This window comes from Alligator sinensis, unplaced genomic scaffold (genome assembly GCF_000455745.1).
Source record: "Alligator sinensis unplaced genomic scaffold, ASM45574v1 scaffold1608_1, whole genome shotgun sequence".
Classification (NCBI taxonomy): Eukaryota; Metazoa; Chordata; order Crocodylia; family Alligatoridae; genus Alligator; species Alligator sinensis.
Genome location: NW_005843397.1, coordinates 61611 through 85027, shown reverse-complemented (window position 1 = coordinate 85027; position 23417 = coordinate 61611). Strand labels below are relative to the sequence as shown.

The 23417-nt window shown below is 57.0% G+C and overlaps 2 protein-coding genes across 3 annotated transcripts; one reads left to right on the top strand and one right to left on the bottom strand.

The window, feature by feature from the left end:
• The first annotated feature begins 264 nt into the window (after nucleotides 1-264).
• On the top strand, nucleotides 265-3147 carry SCN1B (sodium voltage-gated channel beta subunit 1). The gene is made up of 6 exons (XM_025195087.1): nucleotides 265-276; nucleotides 522-737; nucleotides 895-1135; nucleotides 1807-1948; nucleotides 2060-2164; nucleotides 2478-3147. Exons 1-5 carry the CDS (start codon nucleotides 265-267, stop codon nucleotides 2124-2126), a joined length of 678 nt encoding a protein of 225 aa, XP_025050872.1. The 3' UTR covers nucleotides 2127-2164; nucleotides 2478-3147.
• A 9645-nt stretch (nucleotides 3148-12792) lies between these two features.
• LOC112547865 (sulfotransferase family cytosolic 2B member 1-like) lies at nucleotides 12793-22085 on the bottom strand. 2 transcript variants are annotated; one of them, XM_014527257.2, is made up of 7 exons: nucleotides 22027-22085; nucleotides 20674-20815; nucleotides 20338-20546; nucleotides 19588-19714; nucleotides 19335-19429; nucleotides 17920-18100; nucleotides 12793-13258 (listed from the first exon to the last, which is right to left on the bottom strand). In XM_014527257.2, exons 2-7 carry the CDS (start codon nucleotides 20807-20809, stop codon nucleotides 13149-13151), a joined length of 858 nt encoding a protein of 285 aa, XP_014382743.2. In that variant the 5' UTR covers nucleotides 20810-20815; nucleotides 22027-22085; the 3' UTR covers nucleotides 12793-13148. The 2 variants fall into 2 exon arrangements, with proteins under 2 accessions (XP_014382743.2, XP_025050873.1); XM_025195088.1 differs by having other exon boundaries at nucleotides 20674-20876; nucleotides 22027-22049.
• Between the last annotated feature and the right edge of the window lie 1332 nt (nucleotides 22086-23417).

Genomic DNA, 23417 nt, shown 5'->3' with positions numbered 1-23417 from the left:
GGGCCCGGAGCCTCCTCCAACTCCTCCCGGGGCGGCCGGAGCCTGGGGGGAGCAGCAGCCCCGGCTGCGCCCCCTGCGCCCGGCCCGGCCCGCCTCGCCTGCGCCCCGACCACGACCCGCTGCCCCCTTCGCCCCTCCCTGGGTCCCGCAGGTCTGACCCCCCCTGCCCCCAGCTCCGCTCACCGCCCGGGCAGCAAGGGGGGCCTGTGTCACCTGGCTGCAGGCCACAGGTGCCTTGACACACCTGCACACACTGGCCTAGACATGCACACGCATGTAGATGTGCACACACCTGTTTGCACCCACACAGATGTACACACACACAGATACACATGCACATGGCCATACACACTTGCCCACACTTGTATGTACACACACCCACACAGAGACATACACATGCACTCACACACACACGCACCCACCCACCCAGTCAACATGCTTCTGCCTCCTCTCCCCCTCTGCTGCTCTGGCCCCTGCCTGGGTCCAAGGTACCACTCAGCACAGGTGACACGCGTGGGTAGTGGTGGCAGATCCCAGGGTGGGAGGCTGATGAGCCCTGTGTACCTGCAGTGGCATCATGCTGGGCGGGCTGTGTGGAGGTAGACTCAGAAACCGAGGCCGTGACCGGGAAGACCTTCAAGATCCAATGCATTTCGTGCAAGAAGCGCAGTGAGACCACGGCCGAGGCTTACACTGAGTGGTACTTCAAGCAAAAGGGTGCTGACTCTTTCGACAAAGTGAGGCCTTGTGTGGTGTGGCGGGCGGGCATCCTCCACGGTGCATGTGTGTGCACAGTGTCCCTTCCCATGATACATGTGCATCCGTGTGCATAGGGGTGGCTCCCCATGGGGCCCGAGAGGGTCCCCCAGCCTCACCCCTCTTCCACGGGTGCAGATCCTGCGCTTTGAACCTGACACGGACCTGTTGGTGCTGGATGACCGTTTTGTGAACCTGGTGGTGTGGAATGGCAGCAAGAGCACGCGGGACCTGCAGGACCTGTCCATTTTCCTGCTCAATGTCACCTATGACCATGCCGGCGAGTACCTGTGCCGTGTGGACCGCAACCTCACCTTTGACGGCTACGTCTTCAACACCGTCATCAACAAGACCATCCACGTCACCGTGGTAGATAAGGGTGAGTGTGGGTGCTGCCACAGGCACGGACACAGGGCCATGCTTGCTTCCAGGGCTGGCCCCATGACACACATGGGCATGCGCTTGCACTCACACATGCACAGCCATACACATACATGCACGTACCCAGGCTTGTATGCACGGACACACCTGCAGAGATACATACCTGCATGCACACACACATACCCGTGCTTGTATGTACACATGTAGCTATGCATGCACACATGCACATGCTTGTGCTCACACGCACATGCATACAAACAGACATGTACAGACATACACCTGTGTACATGCATGCATACACAAGCCTATGCATACATATGTGCATATGCTTGCATACAAATGCTTGCGCATGCACACACACGTGCCCCCCACATATACATGCATGCGCATGCCTGCACCCCTCCCAGCCAGCACCTAGGGTCATGGTTGCACCCATGGATGTGCCCACTGGGCCTGGTTAGCATCCCAGACTGAGAGCAGCAGCCCCCGCAAGGCCTGGCCTAGACAGATCCCCCCTGCCTAGCACCCAGTGCTGCTCCATGATCCCTCACCCCTGACACGTCCTGCCTTTGCCGTGTCCCTGCCACCTACTTGCTCCCAGAGCTGGGAGCTGGGGACGCGAGGGTCCCCAGCCAGGCTCATCTGCTCTTGCCCTCCATGCACCTGCAGCCAACCGGGACATCGCCTCCATCATCTCGGAGATCATGATGTACGTGCTTATCGTGGTGCTGACCATCTGGCTGGTGGCCGAGATGGTGTACTGCTACAAGAAGATCGCGGCCGCCACTGAGGCCGCTGCACAGGAGAATGCGTGAGTGCTGGGGCCGGGGCCGGGGCCACCCCCAAACCAGAAGAGCCCTGGCTGCCCATGGACAAGGGTCCTAGGCTGGTTCTGCCCCTACTCACAGCTCTGTCTCTGCAGATCTGAGTACCTGGCCATCACCTCGGAGAGCAAGGAGAACTGCACTGGCGTGCAGGTGGCCGAGTAGTCGTGGGCACCACCAAGCACGAGGCCCTGGCTGAGCAGGTACCACACCAGGGGGAGGCATTTGGGCCCCCAGATCCCCCTGCTCTAACCCCCCCGGAGTCCAGTGCCCACCTGTCCGAGAGAGACCGCGCCCGGACCCCAGGCCCCTCGCAGAGCTGGGATAGAACCCAGGCATCCGGGCTCCCAGCCTGCTGCTCTCAGCACTGGACCAGCTTCTTTCCCCCTGTCCATCCCAGCCCCTCCCGCGAAGGTAACAGTCTGCTGCCGCTGCCCTTGGTGAGGGTAACAGCCTCCTGCTGTTGCCTGGGGCAAGGAGCAGCCAAGCGACACCACACACCCACCTCTGTTCCAGGCCTGTGGCCGCAACCAACAGCGGACGAACGCCCCCGCAGCGCTGAGCCGCCCGGAGCCCAGGCCAGGCTGATGCCGGCCCCCTGCATGCCTGGGCCCGCTCCTAGCAAAGCATGCTGCTGTGAATCGCTGCGCTCTCCCTGGCCGGTGGGCGCCGCGTGGCAGGGCCGGCCCCGCGCCCGTCCCCCGCCCCCGGCTGGGCCCTCGCACGCTCGCTTCGTTTGCACATTTCCACGCGCTTCGGGTCGCTGTGCCGACCGCACCGCCAGCACTTTTTGGGTCTGAGGAGGGGAGGCCGCCGGCCAGCTGTGGGCCCTGGCCCGTTTCCCCTGTCCTTTCCTGCCCCGCACACACCAGCGCTCTCAGACCGGGGCAACAGGGTGGGTCCAGAGGTGGTCCTTGCAGCTGGGGCTTCCCTCAGCCTTGCTGGGCCTCCCTGAGCTGGGCAGAACAGCCCCAGCCCCTGGCCTGGGCCGCAGAGGGGTGGGGGACAGGCTCCTGGGCCGCAGAGCCCCACGCACCAGCTGCCCCCATGCCTGGCTTGGCCCCCACCCCGGCCCGGCTCCTCAGGGAACGTGGCCCCGGCCCGGCCCATCCTCAGACCCACGGGCGGTCGGGCACCCGGCGCTGTACAGTAGGGATTGTTCATGCAATAAAGAGACTGGATTTCAGCGCTGGTGCCGTGTCCTGGCTGGGTTGGGGGGACAAGGTGGGGGGACTGGCCCTGCTCCAGCTGAGGGAGCATGTAGGGGGAGCGGGGGCAGGGGCAGCGACACCTCTGCCCGCTCCCAGCCCAGGCTGCGGGCACCGGCCTTAACATCTGGGGTGGTGAGTTTGAATCATGGGCACAGGGTGTGCAGGGCCATGCGTGCGTATGTGTGTGTCCCAGATGCCTGTGTTGTGTGTGTCTGGATGCTTCTGTTGTGTTGTGTACATGTGTGTATCTGTCCTGGATGCCTGCATGGTGTGTGCATGTATGTGTGTGTGTGTGTGTGTGTGTGTGTCCCAGATGCCTGTGTCCTGCGTGTGCCCTGAATGCCTGCATCACCTGTGCTTGCGAATGTACATCTGTATGTGCATGGGTCCGGGATGCCTGCGTCTTGTGTCTGTATACATGTGTCTTGGATGCCTGCATTGTGTATGTGTGAGTTTGTGTCCCCTCCCCCAGATCTATGCATTTGGGGGGTGCACACGTGTCCCCCATATGCCTGTGTCGTGTGTGTATGCATGCATGTGTGTCTGCGTGTGTCCAGTGGCCCATGTCAACCTCATGTCCATGCCTGCAGGGCATTCCCCCCGCCCCACACCCTGCCCTGAAGCTGCCAGGACCCAGCTGGGGTCGGCAGCTGCCCCAGGGAGACAGGGCTGGGCAAGGCCTTGGGCTGGGGTGGAGGGGGAGAAGTGCCCCCTCCCCCAGCTCCCTCCGGCCCAGCCCAGCAGAACAATCATTTTCAGGGTGTGACCATTACTTTGCACCTTTGGTTGGTCTCAGTTTATTGCACAGTTGACTGGCCAAGTGTGAGATATATGTAACACATTGCAGGGGCTTGCACTGACAGTGGCAGTGTCCGAGCAGTGCCACATGCCTTTGTAGTGCAGCAAAGTCAGGCCTTTTTGGGGGAGGTGAAGGGCTAGGAGCAGAACTAGCACAGCCTGGGAGCCAGTCATAGACCTAGGACTGGCTCCTGCCCGATGTAGAGTGGGATCACAGCCAGTGCTGCCATGGGACTGCATGTGCTAAGTGTGACGTGTGACGATACCCTAAGCATAGGGGAGTGACACGTGCTGATACTCGCTGTGACCAGGGCAGAGAAGGAGATGTAGCAAACTCTTCCTACCAGGACCGTCCGGGTTGCCAGCCCCAGCTTGGTCTCTGCAGGACCCAGCCCCAACCCCCCTTGAGGTTAATCCTTTCCCTGCAGCGTTGGCCAGAAGCCGCCGCGTTCCTGGCCTCCGAACGCCTCATGCATTATTCAGGCCCCAAAAGCCCAGGCTGCTGCCTGGAAATCCATCAGAGCCATCTCAGAGCTCTCCTGGCATAGGTTAAGGCCAGGATGCATGAGCCCAGGCATTGAAAACAGTGTGAGGAGCTGGTCGCTCCAGCCTCCACGATGTGCCTGAGGCCTCTGCATTGGTCCAGCCAGGTCCTGGGCGAGGTGAATTTCATGGACCTCAGCGCATGACCCTGCCGCTGGGCTGCAGGTGCCATCAGGCTCAGACTGGATCTCACCTCCTGCCCCCCCCAGCTCGTTGGGGTGTATTGGCTTTGCACCCAAGGGCTGGCTGCAGGGATGGGGACAGGCCAACCAGAGCTGAAAGAAGGAGTGGGGAGGACTGGGATTGCATGCTCTTCCCTTGCTCCTGGCCTGAGAAGGGGGCAGCGAGGGCCTCTATCGGACTCTCCCCCTGGAAGGACACATCAGCCTTCTTGGCTCTGGTGCCTCTGTCTCCTCCATCATGAAGCACAAGATCTAAGTCACCTTGTCTAGAGCTGGGCTTGAGAGGCCAGACGCCAGGACTTTGCTGATGGAAGCAGGACCAGGCACGTGAGCTATGCATTGGGGCTGAAACCCGTGTCCACAAGGACTAGCCCTAGCTCATTCATTGTCCATAGCCCAGCTCTGCAAGGCCGGCGAGTGAAGCAGCTCAGTGTTTAGCATCATCTTCCCTTAGTTTGGAGGAGGGGGGTGTCTTCATGCTCAACCCCTTGCATTAAAATATATCAGAAACTATATTAATGACGCAAAAACCATCAACTGCCTCTTTCCAAGTAGGAGGGAAAGCTCTTCTTCCACCTTCTCCGCAATCCCAAGGACACCTCTGCTGCCAGCCCTGGTGTGGCTTCACATGGGGCAGCCTTGGGCTTGGAGACCCGGCTCTTCTCAGGCCTTGGCTTTCTGGGGACCCATAGCTCCCCATCTCTGGGAACCCCTTCGTTCCTGGTCAGCTGTGGAGAAGGAGGCATGGGGTTTTCTTCTCTGAAGGAGGAGGCGTTGGAGTGCAGCGTCCCAATAGACCAGCAGACCCTGCTCCAAAACAGCCAGGCTCGCTCATGCTGTTCCAGTTCAGCTGCTGTTGTGCAGCCCATTCCTTCACCTTCCCAGATCCTTGTGCTGTTCTTCACAGCCCCTCGGGGCTTTTTAACTGGGTCTTGCCTACACCCACGGGCCCCTCGCTATTCCCTTCCCTTTCCAAACCATTCCTGAGCAGGTCAGCCCTCGGCACTACCTCGTGGAGGACGAGGACCCCACAGTGTAGCTCCCTCCCCTGGGAGACTGGACCTTTTAAAACTGCTCCTGTTCCCCTCAATCCACAGAGGTCAGGCCAGCTTAGTTCCTGTGCAAACTTTTGTCAAAAGCTTCTGCAAATCCTGCATGCAGCATATGCACAAGCTGGCTGGAGACCTGCAGTGTGTTTATGAGGTATGACCTTCCCTTATGACCCACACATGCACTCTATTTTTCCTATCATTTTTGCCAGGTTGCAAAGTTGCGCTCACTTGTCCCTAGTCCCCTGGATCCCCTCCAGAGCCCTTGCAAGGCTTGGTGCTACGCTGGCAACCCTCCAGCCCCTGGTGCAGAGGCTGTTTTTGTGCTAAGTTACACACCAAAGTCAGTGGACCTGCAGGTTGGGGTTTGGGTTCTCCGGGACTCTTGGGCATAGGTGACTGAGGCACAGTGATGCCCGGGCTCTGATCTGGGGATGTCCCAGACTGCTGGGCTGTGCCAGTTGCTGCATGGTGCTGGGAGGGAATTTCTCCCTAGCTGCTGCCCTGCAAATGTCAGGGTTTTTTTTTCCTCTGAGCCTCCCCCAGAGATGCTGGGTGCTGCTACAGCCTGGGCTGGGAATGGGGACGGGGCTCTGCCAATGCTCCTGGCAGGACCAACCCCACAGGGTCCTAGCTAGGGGGTCTTATCTCTCCACTCAAGCTCAGACCTAGAGCTGTCCCTTGCGGGGGAGGGGAGAATCGGGGTAAGCGCCCTGGGTCCCTTTGGGAAGTCCTGCGGACAGTGCCAAAGGCGCCACCACTCCACATGGCCATCGCGCACAGCCAGCTTCACGCTCCAGCTGCTCGCCACTCCCCCTGCACAGGTCCCCACAGGCTGATATGCCCTGGGCCCCGCACACCCCTAGGGTCGGCCCCTCTCAGACCAATGCCAGATTTGGGGCCTAGAAGGAATTTTACCCCATGGTCAGATTGGTACAGACTGGGGAGGTTTGTTTTCCTCTGTAACAGGTGGCATGGGACCTCTGGAGTGTATATTCACCACTTTTTCCACCAGTGTTGGCCACCGCAGTCTCCCTGCTTTACCAGTGGCAGGGTCAGGTGCAATGTCTGGTGCTGTGCCAGGGCTGTCAGTAGCCTTAGGTAGAGTTTAGATGATGGTTTGTTGGGGCAGGTTTGAGCAGGGCTGATCCAACCTCAGGCAGGGCTAGGACTAGATGTGACCTCTGCAAGTCCCTTCCAGCCCCATGGCTCTAGGATTTCTATGAATTAATTTAGCTTCTCTCAGCTGCCTTCTCCTCCTTGAGTGCTTTCATGCCCTAGTTGTCCAGTGGCAGCTCCGAATCCCTGGCCAGCTTCCTGCCTCTCCGATTTGATATACGTGCATGCATTTTGTTTTATGGCTCTGGCAGGTGGCCCTTGAAATGATTCTTGGTTTGCCTGACTGCGGCACTGCCTGCAGCTCGCAGCATGGATGATCTGTCCTGTCCCCTCATTCAGATGTGATATCCGTTTCTCGAATAACATTTCTGTTTTATATTTGCACTTCCCCATTGAACTGCAGTGGCTCTCACCTGCTCTAGTCTTTCTGTTTGTTGGCTTCATCTGTAAGATGCATTTCATTTGATCGCCTGTGTGGTATTCTTCAATGCTCCCTGCACTTCCCGCAATGTCTCACTCTCTTTGCTGCTCCTTTAGTTACTCTCTGATATCCTCATTGGAGCTACCTTTGGGAAGCCAGATGCCCCTGGGAGAGAGATGTTAGTGCTTTTTCTGCTCCTAAAAGGGTGCCACGAGCTGCCCAGCTGAGTCGCTGCAGTACAGAGCGCACTCTTTGCAAAGCTGTTGGAAGGCTGTGTCCAAGCACTCAGCAAACCCATGTTGTTCTTCCTATGAATCACAGTCATTGAGTCATAGAGGATGAAGGTTGGACTAGATGTGTCACATCTAGTCCAACCCCCTGCTTCAAGCAGGCCCACCCCCAACTACTTCATCCCAGCAAAGGCTTTGTCTAGTCGGGCCTTAAAACCTCCAAGGAGGGAGACTCCACAACCTCTCTGAGTAGCCTGTTCCAGTACTTCACCACCCTCTCGTGAGAGAGTATTTTGCAACCTCAACCTCCATTGCTGCAACTTGTGCCCATTGCTCCTTGTTCTGTCACCTGCCACCACTGAGACCAACCCAGCTCCATCCTCTTTGCAACCCCCCTGCAGAGAGTTGAAGGCTGCTATTAAATCCCCTCTCAGTCTTCTCTTCTGCAAACTCAACAAGCCCAGTTCTCTCAGCCTCTTCTCACAACTCACGTGCCCCAACCCCTGAACCATTTTTGTTGCCAGTTCCCCAACTTGTCCACATCCTTTCTGCAGTGGGGGGCCCAAAACTGGTCACAGGACTCCAGGTGTGAATAGAGGGGAAGAATCACTTCCCTTGATCTGCTGGCAACGCTCCTACCCATGCAGCCCAGGATGCTGTTAGCCTTCTTGGCAACAAGGGTGCACTACTAGCTCCTATTCAGCTTTTTGTGCACTGTCGCAGTTGGCCTAGAAAAGCTCAGACTATGAGAGGGGCAGGGGCTTGTGGCTGCTCCAGGTCTGAGTGAAGGAGGCAGGGCAGTGATGCTGTGAAACCCAACCCAACAGCTACCGGGAGACAGGAGTTGAGGCAGAGCTGTAAAGAGGGAGGGAGGAAGACCCAGATCTGCTCTACAAGGAGCTGGGAAAGTGGGTTGCATGTTTCCAGTGCCTGGCAAGAAGGCCGGGCTCCATGGGCAGAGCTTGTATTTGATGAGTAGGGTACAGGTGGGTGGATCATCACCAGGGAGCTGGTTTTTCCATTTACCATGGGAAAAAATGCAGATTGTTTCCTTTAAAAGAGAAAAATGTGGGAAATGGCAGGTTCCCCTTGCAGGCTGGCTGCAATCCAGCCTGCTTGGGGCTGGGGGAGTGGGACGCAGGAGCGCCACGTGCACGCGCACATGCACATGGTCAGGAATGCAGCCAGAAAGCATGGAGAGCAGCTCCCTGCAGGCATAGGCGACAGGAGGCAGGGCTAATGGGGCTCAAACCCCGAAACATGGGGCAGTGGGTAAGGCCACAAGGCAGCCCAGCTTCAGGCTCTGGGTGGCTGCAGCAGGGATAGGGAAGGGCGTGCACGCAGTCAGGATCACAGCCAGGCATGTAGATCACTGGCTGCCCAGCGCAGCAGGTAAGTATCAATCTATTCTGTGAAGGGGAATGGGCTGGGGGGTGCAGATCGAGGACCCCATGGAGAGGGAGGGAGTGGGGCACAGGCAGGAGCAGGGGCTGGGGGGAAGGGGGCCCCAGCCAGGCCAAGTGGTGAGACAATCAGAGCCTGGGCATCTCATCCAAGGGTGCCCGTGAAGGGGGGAATGTCTATGGGGGTACATAGGGGTGTGGGAGGGAAGCAGATTGAGGTCCCCACGGTGAGGGAGGAGTGGGGCAGGGTTTGGGACTGGGGGCAAGGCCCAGGGTGGGAATGTGTAGCCGAGGGGCCCAGCCAGGGAGCAGCATGGAGCCATGTGTGGCTTATCCTGGGGGATGACCCTGCTGCCCTCTCCCGGGGGCCTCTGTGGCCATCCTCCCCCCTACCCCCAGGAGCCCTGTGCCAGCCACACTGCCATGGCAAGGCCCCTTCTGCGCGCCTAGGAGCAGCCTTCTTGGCCTCTGCTCCCTTGCCTCCCCTGAGCGGCAGAGGTTGTCGCTGCACCCCTGCCCCTCTCCCCTGTACACACACACACAGATGCCCCTACCAATTACTTAATATTTAATCAACCATCTGGTTGATTAAATATTACATATTTGGTTTGCTAAAGCTGAGATGGGGGAACCAACTGCCTTGGTGCTGGGAGGGGAACAGGCTGCCTTTATCTTGGCCTCAGGCCTGCAATCGTCCATCTCTTGTCTGGAATGCTCCTGGTGCTTTGGGGGTTAGGACCTGGGGACAAACCCAGGCACAAGTCCAGAAACGGGGGGCTCTGCTGCACAGCAGAAGGGTTAACGATCACGCCCCTCACTGAAGCACAGCGGGGACGGTCTAGCCAGTGCCCACGAGGGCTGGCAACCCCGTGCCCCGCTCAGGTTTCCAGAGCTGGTTCTTCACTGGAGCTGGGGACCAGTCCTGTGCTTCATGCTTTGGCTCTGCGCCAGGGGATCAGCATTACTTCATTAACTGGCTGAGTTGCTTCCAGCTGCCCCCAGAGCGCGGAGCCCCCTGTTCAGCTGTTGCTCATTCATTCTGGACTCCAGGGTCTAATGGTGCTTTTAGCCAGTTGTTGCACTGCTCGTTTACTAGGTTTCCAGTCCCTGTGGGCTGAGAGGGGAGTCGGTCCAGGGCAACTGCGGGGCACCTTGTCCTCCTTGTAGAGGGCCCCAGGGTGCTCCAGCCCTTGTGAGCAGGGCTGAGGTTCCTTGGAGAGATGGGGCATTTAGCTGCGGATGCAGCAGTGCCCTGCAATGGCTGCTGCCACTGATAGGAGCCCGGGAGGCAGGCGGGTTCAGGGCCACCGACTCCAGCTCCCTGCATTTACAGATCAGTGGTTCTTTGAGGTATCCCCTAAATGGCCACCTCAGACCCTCACCTGCAGCAGCCGGGCCCAGGGCCCCCGAGAACAGCAGGGCTAGGAGGGCGCTCCAGAGCTCACTGGCTCCAGCCTCTCCCCGAGGTAGGATCAGCCCTGTCCAAACCCTCCCAGTGAAGTGGGTAGCTCTGCTGTGCATGGTCCTCGCCAACACCTGCTGGTTCAGGTTCCTCGTCATCCCTAATGCTCCGCGCGCGTGTGGGTGGGCAGCTCCCTGCTGCCATCTGTCACTCTTTACTGCACGCTCCAGGCCTCGCTGCACCGAGATCAGCCCCCACCAGCACCGGTCCAGCCTCCTCCCGAGCCCTTCCAAGGATGGAGGGTGCCCAGCTCCCCGAGGCATCTCTCCCCCTTGCCCCCCATGGCCCCCGATAACCTGCTTAGTTTCCTTGCCTGGCTCTTCTGAGGTTCATAGCACTGTTGGATGGAGGGCTCTGCCTCGGGTTCCCTGGAAGGGAATTAGCCAAAGCTCAAGCTACTTTCCCTCTGCACTAGCTATGGGTGCTCCCAGCTGGGGCTCAGGTCTTTGCTTCTCCAAAGTCCTCTGAGCCCTTCAGCAGTGCCAGCAGATGCAGACAGTGCATCACACACGTCCCAGCTCTCTTGGCCCTGGGGACTTCTCCGTATCAACTCAGAGAATTTGCTCCTTTTTGGCCACGGCTTTAACCCCCGCAAGCTGTGTGCCCACTGAGCTCACCCCCATCCCTGTTTCTGTCCTGCTGTTACTACTCAGGGCCTTTCCCAGAGCTTCACTGGGTCTTCTGCAACACATTGCACTCAGGCGTTCACTGCCTTTTCTGCACGTGCATTGGGGGATTTGGTCTCGCAATAGAAAAGAAGGTGCCAAACAGAAGGGCCACGTCCCACGTCAGAGCGCCCGGGGGGGTCCTGCTGTGTCTGACACCGGCCTGGCTGTGCAGGCAGTGTGCTGGCACATCTGTTTGCCCTTCTGTGCTCCCAGTGTGTGGACACACAATTGTGTGGCCTGTTGAAAAGCCTGGAGACACGCCGCACTGGCTGTGCATGCATGTCCCAGAGGCTGAATCCCAGAACACGCAGGAGGCAGCAGGCGGCTGAGTGGGGTCTTGGCCCCAGCAATACGCAATACCATGTTTCTCTGGGCTGCACATGGGACCTCGTCTCCCAGCCTTGCTCTCCTGAGCGCGCAGCTCTCTCTGGGCTCAGGTGAGCACGTGAGAGAGCAGCAGCAGGGTGTGCGGCAAAGGAGATCAGTAGGTTTGCTTGAAGCGGGGGCATTGAAACCCTTCCCCTGGTGCATCATTGTCTAGTGGCCCCAACTGACAGGACACCTGGGACAGGCGTTTGATCTGGAACAGCCCCAGTGAAACCTGGGTGGACGGTCACCCAGCCCGGAGCACAGGGATGGGCACTCACCCCGGAAACAGGAGCCCCTTCACGCAGACAGGGCTGGGCAGTAGTTTTGCTAAGAGGCTGCAATGTGGATGTGTCTGGGCTGGTTTGGATGGGGCTGATCCTGCCTCAGGCAGGGGTCGAACCAGTGACCTCCACAGGTCCCGTGAGGCCCTGTGGCTCCAGGATGTTTATGAACCTTGTGTCAACAGGGTCAAAGGGCTTCCTCGCTACCTTCCACCTAGTTTGAACCTCCTCTTAAAAGACAGAGTTGGAAGCCGTCCCTCCCCATGGCTTTCTCGCAGCGCCATGCTGTTGCTTCCATGCTTGCTCTGGCTGACGCTAGAACAAATAAAATTCGGCGAGTGCATCCACGTCATAAGGCAGGGAGGCGGCAAAGCTGAGTGGCACGCAAGCCAGCTTCGGCATGATGCTGTTAATGCCCCAGTCGGAAACAACTGCAACTTGTGCAAGGAACAGGAGAGGGTGCCTGGGGGCAGGCCTGGGTTGTGAACCCTCGCCCCACAAAGGTAGCCCTGAAAAAGCAGCCTGGGTAAGGGGAGAGGGGCAGGGTCTGGGTTGGGGACAGAAGCTGCAGCTCCTGGGTGCTGGTGTGGGGCCTTAGCTCCAAGCTGGGCCTGACCCCAAGATGAAGACTCAGTTGGGCTCGCTCAGCAGGGGCATGGAGGGGAGAGATGGGTGCAGCTGGCACATCCCGGCCTCCCCCTGCTAGTAGCAGTGTCTTGCAGGTGGGGGAGGGGAGGCACTCAGTTTTCTGCTTCAGCCCACACTCCTGGTGCCTGTGTGTGTGTATGCATATATGTGTGCATGGGTAGGGGGGGGTGTGCATGCATGCATGTGTACATGCGAGTGCATGTGTGTGTTTGTGTGTGTGTGAATAAGTACAGGCATATGCATGGATATGTATGTGTATGTCTGCATGTGCACACACATGTATGTATGTGCATGTGTTTGTGCATGCACGTGCATGTGTGCAAGCATGTGTATGTGTATGTACATGTGGGTGCATGTATGTGTACATGTGGGCTTGTATGTGCATGCACGTGTTCACTTGTGGATGTGTGTGTGCACATGTGTGCAAATGTGTGTGTGTATGTGCATGTGTACACATATAAATGTGTAGGTGTGGGTGTGCATGTGTGCATGTGTACATGGGTGTTCATGTGTGCATGTGCATATGCATGTATGTATATGCATATGTATGCATGTATGTATATACACATTCCGGGGTGTCCTTTGAGCATTGCACGTGTATGAGCATGTGTACATGTATGTCCGTGTTTGTGCATGCATGCATACATGTGTGCTTGTATGTGCATGCATGTGTGTGTGTGTGTGCGCGCGCTTGTTTGTGTAGGTATCCCCCATCCCCCATTCCAGCTCCCCTCTGCTGTTCCCTGCTCCACTCCGGGCTATGCGGGGGCTCAGACCTGTGCTGGGGTCACACAGAGGAGATGTCAGTCCCAGGGGAAGGTGATGCCCAGCCCCTGCATCCACTCCTGGTACACGGTATCGATGCGGCGGCTCTGCTCCTCCGACAGCAGGTTCTTCCAGTCCCCGGAGACCCCTGCAGAGCCAGGAGTGAGGTGAGAGACCAGTCCCTGGAGCACCCCCCAGAGACCCACCGTGACAGCTCTGTGTGGGTGACCAGTGCTGAACTGGACCCTGCCTACCCTGGCTTTGAAGAGCCTGGGGGACCGTCAGTGCCTCTCTTCAGGGCAGCGGGGGGCAGACCCTCTAAATCAGCGGTTGTCTGCCTGCTACTCAAAAGCCATGGCTTGGTCCTGGCTCCCACACAGCTGCAGCTGGTCTCCAACTCCCGCTTTTGGGGAAGGTCCTTAAGCGTGTGTTTGCCTGGCAGCTCTCTGCCAGCTTTCTGGACATTGTGAGTCTCGCTTTCACCCCAAGGCCTCAAATGGTAGATGAGGGTTGGAAGGGACCTCAGGAGGTCGCATCTAGTCCACCCCCCCTCCCCGCTCCAAGCAGGACCAGCCTCAACTAGACCATCCCAGCAGAGGCTTTATCTAGCTGAGTCTTAAACACCTCCCAGGATGGAGACTCCACCACCTCTCTGGGCACCCTGTTCCAGCACCTCCTAGTGAGAGAGACTTTCCTAGTATCCGACCTAAACTTCCCTTGTTGCAACTTGAAACAGTTGCTCCTTGTTCTGTCACCTGCCACCACGGAGAACAGTCCAGCTCCATCCTCTTTGCAACCCCCCTGCAGGTAGTTGAAGGCTGCTATTAAATTCCCACTCAGTTTCCTTTTCTCCAGCCTACATGAGCCCAGTTCTTTCAGCCTCTCCTCACAAGTCATGTTCCTCAGCCCCTGAACCATTTTTGTTGCCAGTTCTCCCACTTGGCCACATCTTTTCTGTAGCAGGGGGCCCAAAACTGGACACAGGACTCCAGATGTGCCATCACCAGTGCTGAATAGAGGGGAATAATCACTTCCCTGGACCTACTGGCAACACTTCTACCAATGCAGCCTAGTATCTGTTAGCCTTCTTGGCAACAAGGGCGCACTGCTGGCTCATATTCAGCTTGTCCACTGTCATCCCCAGGTGCATAGTGCTCTGACTTGCCTCTTCATCACCTTTGCCTGCAGCTTCTTTCTCCTGGCAAGAGACTGTCTGCTGTGCCCTGAGCCTCCCTGTCACTCTAGAAGCAGAGCAAAGGGTCTCCTGCTCCAGGGCCACCAGCAAGCCGATGACACCTAGCTCTGTCTCCTTGTCACCCAGCCCAAGCCCTGCAGCCTTCCTCCCTTTCCCAGTGCTTGACTGCAGTGAACAAGTCGAAGCTGAATCCAGACAGGACAGAGGTAGGCAGAGCCCAGGGAGCCCCCCTGAGACTGCAGCTGGTGCAGAATGCAGCAGCTGCTTTCTGCCCGCCATGGGTCTCCAGGGGCACACGAACATAATGCTCCTGCATATGCCCTGGGTGCAGATAGCCTCCCAGGGGTGCCCTAAGCTGCAGGGTTGGACCTAGTAGTCCCTGCATAGCCCAGGCCCTGCACATCTTATGGGGGCAGCTCATCAGATCTGCAACAGGGCCACCCACCCTGATCCTGGGCATCTGTTGTGGGTCTTGGATGTCTCTATACTAATGCTAGGAGCATGGGGAACAAGCAGAAGGAACTTGCACTCCTGCTTACAAATAAAGAATTCAACCTGGTTGGGCTAACAGAAACCGGGTGGGACCCTACCAGGTGGGGCAGTGGGCATTGAGGGCTACAGGCTGTACAGACAGGACAGAATAGGGGGGGTCTTGCTCTCTATGTTAAGGAGCAATATACATCTTCTGTAGTTAAGTTGGGCCTAGAACAAGGGCAAATTGAGGTAGTACGGGTCAGATTACAGTGGGGTCGGAGAGAAAGGGACTCGGTAGTGGGGGTCTGTTACAGACCCCCACACCAGGGGGACAAGTTAGACCTGGAATTCTTGGGACAGCTCTCAGAGGCAGTGCGCTCAAAGGACCTGGTTGTCCTGGGTGACCTCAACTTCCGAGACATTTGCTGGGAGGAACAGGCAGCCAGGTCTGCTTGCAGGGAAGCAGTGAGGAGAGCCAAAGTGGAAATGGAAATGGAGCTTAGGCTGGCAGCAAAAGTTAAGGATAACAAAAAGTCATTCTTTAAATACATAAGAAGCAAAAAGAAAGTGCAGGGTACCATAGGGCCCCTTCAAGATGGACTAGGGCAACTGGTAACAGATAGGATGGCCAAAGCGGAGCTCCTAAATGATTTCTTTGCATCTGTGTTCCTGGACACGGATACAAGCATGCATCCCAATGGGACTTTAGGTAAGTGCAAGAGAGATACCAACCCACCAATTGTTAGCGCTGACCTAGTAAAGGAGCACCTGGAGGGGTTGGATGTATTTAAGTCAGCAGGCCCTGCTGGTCTTCATCCTAGGGTACTTAGGGAATTAGCTGGAGTCATAGCAGAACAACTGGCGTGACTGTTTGAGCGCTCATGGTGCTCAGGACACGTCCTGGAGGACTGTAAAAGGGCCAATGTGGTCCCTATTTTCAAGAAGGGGATGAAGGAGGAACCAGGTAAATATAGGCCGGTTAGTCTCACCTCTATCCTTGGCAAGACCTTTGAGAAAATTGTTAAGGGTCGCATTTGTGTGGGGACCAGCAGGTAAAATAATGCTAAGGGGCAACCAGCATGGGTTCAAAGCAGGCAGATCCTGCCTGACTAACCTGGTTTCTTTTTACGACCGGGTCATAAAATGCTTGGATGAAGGAGCAGAGGTAGATGTAATATACTTAGATTTTTAAAAGGCCTTTGACACAGTGCCACACCCAAACCTTATGAATAAACTAAACAGTTGCAATGTAGATTATTACACAGTCCGGTGGGTGGAAAATTGGCTTATGAGACGCACCCAGCGAGTGGTGGTGGATAGGTCAGTTTCTACCTGGAGAAATGTGGGTAGCGGAGTTCCCCAAGGCTCTGACCTGGGACTGGTGCTATTCAATATCTTCATTAGTGACTTGGACAAGGGAGTAGAAAGCACCCTGTCCAAGTTTGCTGACGACACCAAACTATGGGGGGAGGTACACAAACTAGAGGGCAGGGAGCAAATCCAGGCAGGTTCGGACAGGCTGGGGAAGTGGGCGAAACAGAATAGGATGCAGTTTAACAAAGGTAAGTGTCATGTGCTGCACCTGGGGAGGAGGAATCATCAACACTCCTACAGCCTGGGAGGGACCATTTTAAGTAGCACAACTGCGGAAAGGGATCTCGGAGTCGGAGTCGCCTCCAGAATGAGCATGAGTTACCAGTGTGGTGAGGCAGGAAGTAAAGCTATACCCGCACCCTTCCTTGCATAAGCAGGTGTATCACAAACAGGTTTAGGGAGGTGATACTTCCCCTTTATGCGGCACTGGTCAGGCCGCAGTTGGAGTACTGCGTCCAGTTTTGGGTGCCGCACTTCAGGTGGGATGTAGATAACCTGGAGAGGGTTCAGAGAAGGGCCACCCATCTGGTTAATGGCCTACAGAAAAAACCCTATGAGGACTGATCAAGGGACCTGAATCTCTTCAGCCTCCACAAGAGAAGGCTGAGAGGTGATCTTGTGGCCGTCTACAAGCTCATCAGGGGGGACAGCAGGCAATAGGGGATATGATGTTTACCAGGGCACCCATCGGGGTAAGTAGAAGCAATGGCCACAAACTGAAGGAGAACAACTTTAGGCTGGACATCAGGAAAAAATGATTTACAGTGACGGTTGCCAAAATATGGAATACAGGCAGTCCTCGCACTTACGGCAGGTTATGTTCCTGGAAAAGGCGCTGTAAGTCGAAATGATGCAAGCCGAATCTGATTTTCCCATAGAAACAATGTTATAATGGGGGGGTTATGTTCCTGATCAAGGGCCTGATGCCCAACTTTTTATAGAAATGACCATAAACATCATATTTAAATCAACTATTTAATCAACTTTAAATGATATACACTGCACAGTACAAAGCTTTCTAAAGAGTACTGTATATAAATCGATTAAACAGGGCAATACAGTGACTAACCACATAACATTTATTTAACCAGAAGGTGAAGGAACACCTTCATCGGGGTCATGGAATTCAGAAGGGCTTCTTTGGGGAGATTTTGGGGAGACTTAGGGCCACCTGATGGCTTTTTGAGGAACTGATCCAGGGAGATTTGTTTTGCTGCCCTCTTTTTCTAATTGTAAATTTCCCTGTAGCGCCGTAAGTGCGAGGATCCAGCGCCATAAGTAAGAACATGGGTGTAAATGGTGGAGCACCGCAAGTGTGAATCGCCGTAAGTCAAGGACTGCCTGTATACTTCCAAGGGAGGTGGTGCTGCCCCCTTCCTTGGAGGTACTTAAGAGGAGATTGGAAAAGCACATGGCTGGGGTCACCTGAACCCAGCGCTCTTTCATGCCCAGGGCAGGGGGTCGGACTTGATGATCTAATAGGTCCCTTCTGACCCTATAATCTGAAATCTTCTGGCACCACCATTAAGTTGGGGGCCTCATTGAGAGCGAGTTTATTGCTCTTTGTGTCACTGGCACCTTTTATCTTCTTCCATATCCTCGATCTCACGCTTGCTGTAAGCTGCCTTGAGCTTGATGCAGTCTCAAGGGCCCCTGCAGTCTTGGGGTGCCCCTCACTCCTGATCTGCAGCCCCTGGCAACCCAGGCCCAGGTCCCCCCACAGCTCTGGCAGGTCCGTCCCTCCTGTGCACTAGCCCAGAGCTCACCTTTCCGCAGGAGCTGCCCCTTCGAGTGGTCCATGTACTTGTCCGGTACCTCCGAGAAGTTGCACATCTTGTTTCTCCGCATGGTCTGGAAGGAGGCGTTTTCCACTACCGAGGAGATCTGCTGCTCACTCAGCTCCTTCCCCAGGAAGTGGGAGATCCTCTGTATGCTGCCCCGCAAGTCCTGGGGGGAGACACTGGATCAGAGGGTGCATGAGACATGAGTGTGTCAGGGGGCTCATGTGGGGCCAGGAAGTGATAAAATCATGGAGAAGCTGGGCTGTCAGAGACCTGCAGGGTCACATCCAGTCTAACCCCGGCCTGAGGCAGGATCAGCCCTGTCCAAACCAGCCCAGACAAGCCATCATCTAAGCCCTTAATAAAACAATCATCACCCCGACAAAGCCCCAGGCATCACCATTGCCCCTGCCCCTGGGAGAGCAGTGGGGCCGTGGCCACCAATGTCCTGCTGCTGCCTAGGGGTGGGGGTGGTTCATGAACTCTCCAGAGACCCCAGGCCGAAGCCATGCCCCCCAGTCTGGACCAGTCTGAGCAGGGGGGAAATCCCTTCCTGCCCACAGTATGGCGTTGGGCTGAGCCTGAGCACAGGGGCAAGACCCTCTAGCCAGGACCCTGCAGGGTGGGTCCCAGCAGGACCACTGGCACAGCCCAGTCCCCATCCCCAACCTGGGCTGCAGCCAGCACCCAGTGGCCCTAGGGGAGGCTTAAAATGCCCCTGACAGTTGAAGCAGAAAGGGAGGGAGGAGGATCAGGTGAATTATGGTTTTTCACACACTGAAAAGAAGGAGGTCTCTTTCTTTTACAGTCACAACTGTTTCAATGGGCCCAGTTGCCTTATTTCCCCAAGTTCTCACTGATTCAGCACTAGCTCAGCACCTTTTTCTGTCTGTTTCCTCCTTTCACTCCGACATCAAGTTGGATATGAAAACCCTTGTGCAGAAGCCAGTCTGCACGGGTTTGTCCCTGGGAGGGACGGTCTGTGCTGCCCAGACGACTCATCGGGTGGCAAAGCCACAGAACTTTGTCTTTTCCAGCATTTCTTGCCCCGTTGGCTCTCAGGAAGCTCCTTGGCTTGGTCCCTGCCAAGGTCTCAGCTTCCCCCTGGCCCTGCACTGCTCAGGGAGCTGAGGATGTCTCACCCAGAGATACACCCTGGAGGGGACAGGGGGGAGCAGGGTTGAACCCACGTATCAGGCCTGCAGAGTGGTGGGGTGCCTGGGGGAGATGGACCCAGTGGCTATGAGGAGGGCTCCATGGGTACGTGTCTCACCCAGCACCTTACACCTTCCCTGCCAGGGTTGGGCAGGGCTGGGCTGGCCTCCTGTATGACACCAGAAGCAGCCTTGGGGACTCGTGATGGACATCGGGGCCCAGGCTGGCTGTGCCTGCAGGCTTACCTGCTGCAGCTCTTCATAGGTGATGTAGAAGAAGTTGTCCTGGCCCCGCAGGCCCAGCCAGCCAGCCACGTGGTCGAACCAGGAGCCGTAGGGCACTGCAGGGAGAGGAAGTGGCTGCAATCACCTGAAGCTGCCCTGCCCAGCCCCAGCCTTCCCAGAGAGCAGCCAGGACACCTGGGTTCTCCCTCGGTTGCAGAAAAGGACAGTCCTGCACGTCTCTGGCTGTGCAGAGCAACCCCATGGCACTGCTCACCATTGCCACTCAGGAAATCCTGCAGGAAGGCGTCCAGGGGCCCGTGGTCCTTAAATGCATGCATGATGTGGGTGAAGTGGTAGTAGGAAGTGACCACGTCCTTGGGGCTGCGCAGGGTGTAGATGACCTGGGAAAGAGGACCTGGGGTTGGTGCCTGCAGGGGAAACCTTCCTACGGTCCCTGCTAGGGTTGCCCTTGCCATGTGCCCCATGGTCCCTGAGTGCCTGGCAACGTGGTCCTGATAACCTCTCTTCTATCCTAGTTATGGATTTCACTGCATGGGAAGGGGCTGGAGCTCCTGCTCTAAAAGCCACACCACCCGTCCTGGCCTGGATGGGCAGAGTCATCCCTGAGTGACTGACACCTTTGAGTGTTTCATTCCATGGAAACAGCAGCTCCCAAATACTGTGGACCTTGGGAGTGAATTCCCATATGGCTGTAGGGCTCCTCTGTAAGGTCTGGGGAGACCAAGATTTCCTGGGGGTGCAAGGTTACCCCAAGGGCAAAATCCAGCTTGTTCCCTGAGGGTGAAGCTGCAGTGTGGGGAAAGGATTGGGGCTTGGGCAGTGCCAGGCTCAAGGGAGCCCCTCCAGGATCCTCTTGGGCCTGATCTTGTTGAATATCTTCCCTCGTGACCCAACATTGGATGTGCAGAGTACATCCACATGTACAGTGTAGACACTGCTGTACCTATCCTGAGGAGACCCCCCTCTTCTCAGGAAGCTCCGACCTGCACCAACTGCCCCTCACCTTGGCCCGTGAGCCCTGGAAGGACCTGGGGAAGAACTGGAGAGGCATGTGGGAGCTGAGCAGCCGGGGTGGCGGGTACTTCAGGGCCACCTCCAGCCCGTTGTTGGACTCGATCCAGGGGGCCCGATCCCAGTTCAGCACGCTGCGTGTCCAGCTGGGGTCCCCATCACAGCGGATCAGGCTCAGGATCTCCAGCATCCAGTTGGTGCCTGGGGGGAAAACAGTTGAGAATCCCCCCTAGACTTCATCCCCTGCCCCCCGCTCCCTCCCCAAGCTGGGCTGGACCCCAGGCATCCAGACTTCTTTCCCCACCCCTGCCCCCAGCCCAATTCCTACCTGATTTGGGATAGGTGACATTGAAGACGTCGTCATCCCACACCTGGAACTCACTTTGCAGGTAGCTAATGGTCTCTGGGGAGTAGTCCAAGAGGGGGAAGAGCATGCCCTTGTAGGTGATGTACTCAGTGGCCATCGTGCCCTGCAACACAAGCCAGGGTCTTGGGACTGGGTGGCTGGCAGCAGGGCGCTGGGCTGCAGCTCTGGGGACCAGGAGAGTGCTGAGTGACTGCTGCAGGACACGGTGCCTGTGTTCTCCCAGGGCTGGGTCTCCAGGTGCACACAGACCTGTGCTCCAGGGACTGCACTGGCTTCCAGGTGTTCCTGGCTGCAACTCACAGCTCGACAAAGCCCTGCTGCGATGGTCTAGTGGGGCCGGTCCTGCTTAAAGCAGGGGGTTGCACTAGATGTGCAAGGTCCCTTGCAGCCCTCATTGCCCAGGATTCCCTGTTAGCGGCACCTTTAGTATCACAGCCCTGGGGTCATTAACACAAACATGAAAAAAAAGCGCTAAGGTGGCGTGGGGTGAGCTGCAAAGATGCCAAAGGCTGGACTGCACTTTATGAATCTGAATAAGAAAAGGGGAGGCCATTCCAGCAGGCTCCAGCTTCTGGAAGCCTCCATGGCCGAGAGCTGCTCCCCACAGGGCAGCACCATTTGAGGTTACACTGTCCACCCAGTGCAGCTCCCACCCTCCAGGTCTCCCCAGCCCAGGACCAACCTGGGCTGCTGCATTGAATTGAGGCATTCTGCTCCTCCCCCTGGTGAAGGCACCTCTGGGGGTCCAGGGTCCAGCCAACACCGGTCACCCCAAGAGCAGCCTCCTGCCAGACTCCTGGGAGGTCGTGGCTGCAGCTTGGCCCTTCCTCCCCATGGGGCAAGGCTGGACATCCCGGGAGCGAGGGCGTGAGGCCTCCCTGTCCGAACCAGGCTAGGTCTAGGGGTGTTTGGCTGCATGCAGGGATCCCCATATTGTGATCTCTCAGCTATTATCAGTGGCTTTATCTTTAGCTGCCCTGAGCCTTTCTGGGGGAGGTGCCTGGATTTCCCCAGGCAGCTGTTGCAGCTGCTGGACTTCGCCCTGGGTATAGCTGCATTTGCAGCAGGAAGAAGCAGGCAGGAGGGGAGCAAAGCAAATCCCAGGGAGGGGGAAGGGGCTACAGGGGCTGGGCTGGTCCTGGGCCACAAACCTCACCAGCTTCCAGAACAGGGGGCCAATTCCCCATGCCCCTTGCACCCCTTGGCTCTGGCACTGGCAGGACCTGGTCCCCAGGGCTGCACAGGCCCAGGGGCCAGAGCTGGGCACCCCCACGGCTAAATGGCTCCCATTTGCACCCCCTGCCAACGACTCACCAGCTGCAGACTGCCCTGGCCCCAGCCCCTCTGTCTAGTCTGCACCTTGTACTCAGCACCTGGCACCTGACCCTGCCACTCCCCAGGGGTGGCGCCAACATTAACCCTGCGGTGGTGACCTTCCCCTATTGCCAGGATGCCCCTCCCCCACTGCCCCTCCCTAAAAGGCAGCCTCCATGCCCCCACCCCTCCTTCCCAGCACCCTGCAGCAGCTCCTGACTGGGGGGGGGGGGCTTCTCTCCCTGCCTCACTTTTCTCCCAGACGGTCCTGCTCCCAGCCTCTGCACCCGAGAACACCCAGGGTCAAGGTCGGCTATGCCCAAAGGGCTCCTGGTGCCTGCAAGCACCTGCCAGAGCCGTGACCCCCGCAGCCACCCTGCTCCTGGGTGCCCAGAGGGAGGGGCCCTGTGTTGCCCTGCAGGATGCATGGGTTGGGGGTGCAGACTCTGGAGCACCAACATCCCCTGCTAGACTACAGAGGAGCCCCAGACTCCCTGCAGGCCAAGACAAGCCACCAGAGTTTCTACCTACCATGTGGGAGATGTGAGTTCAAGTCCCAGCTGGGGTGACTTGGGGTGAGTGAGCTAACAAGGGGAAATTGTTACAGTTTCTCCTGTATCACCCCAGTTTCTCCTACACCACCCAGGGACTGGCCCACCCAGCACCTCCTTCCCCCCCATACACAGCCCTAGGCTTGACATGGCTCAGACCCCTCCTCCGCACCTTCCCAGCCCCTCATTTCAGCTCATCATACCTCCGACCTGACCTCTCCCTTCCTGCCATTTCACCCGGCAAAATACCACAAGCCTCTCCCCACAAACCCCTCAGCATCTCAGCCCTGACCCCTCCCGGTCCCCTCCATATAATGCTTCCCCCTCATGGATGGCTTAGAAGGAAAGGCTCAAAGAAGCAGGATTATTGTGTGTCCAGGCCAAGGGCAATCCCATATTGACCCTGTTTATTCTTCACAATCAAGTAGCTCCCAGACACCCCATAGAGGATGTGAGAACAGTGATTGGGGGCTCAGAGGTGGAGGGACCAGGCCTTTTGACTGAGGGATCCCATGGCAGATGATGGGACTGGTTGGAGTATTTCTGGGTAAAGTGTTTATGTTTCTGTAATCCTGCGTGCCTCAGTTCCCGTTTTGAACACTGGGAAAGAACAATCATGAAGTAGACCCAGGAGGCTTTGCACTCATGGATTCACTGCCCTGGGAATGAGAATCATATGTCTACGAAGACCCACTTGTAGTGCGCAGGTTTGTTATTACCCTGAAATAGAATAGTTTTCTGATAGCATACTGTTAGGTTTACAATAATTTAGATTATTAGGAAGTATTAGCTTTACAGCTGAATACAAGGCATGACCTGTGGCCTAGCAATGCCACTGAC

Bases quoted from the DNA above. Each gene is read 5' to 3' on its own strand.
- LOC112547865 (XM_014527257.2), bottom strand. From the start codon at position 20,809: ATGGCCACTGAGTACATCACCTACAAGGGCATGCTCTTCCCCCTCTTG. The intron at 19,430-19,587 runs GTGAGCAGTGCC...CTCTCCCTGCAG, and splicing joins GGATTTCCTGAGTGGCAATG to TGCCCTACGGCTCCTGGTTC. The intron at 18,101-19,334 runs GTAAGCCTGCAG...GTCTCCCCCCAG, and splicing joins CCTATGAAGAGCTGCAGCAG to GACTTGCGGGGCAGCATACA.
- SCN1B (XM_025195087.1), top strand. The intron at 738-894 runs GTGAGGCCTTGT...CCACGGGTGCAG, and splicing joins GTGCTGACTCTTTCGACAAA to ATCCTGCGCTTTGAACCTGA. The intron at 1,949-2,059 runs GTGAGTGCTGGG...CTGTCTCTGCAG, and splicing joins GCCGCTGCACAGGAGAATGC to ATCTGAGTACCTGGCCATCA.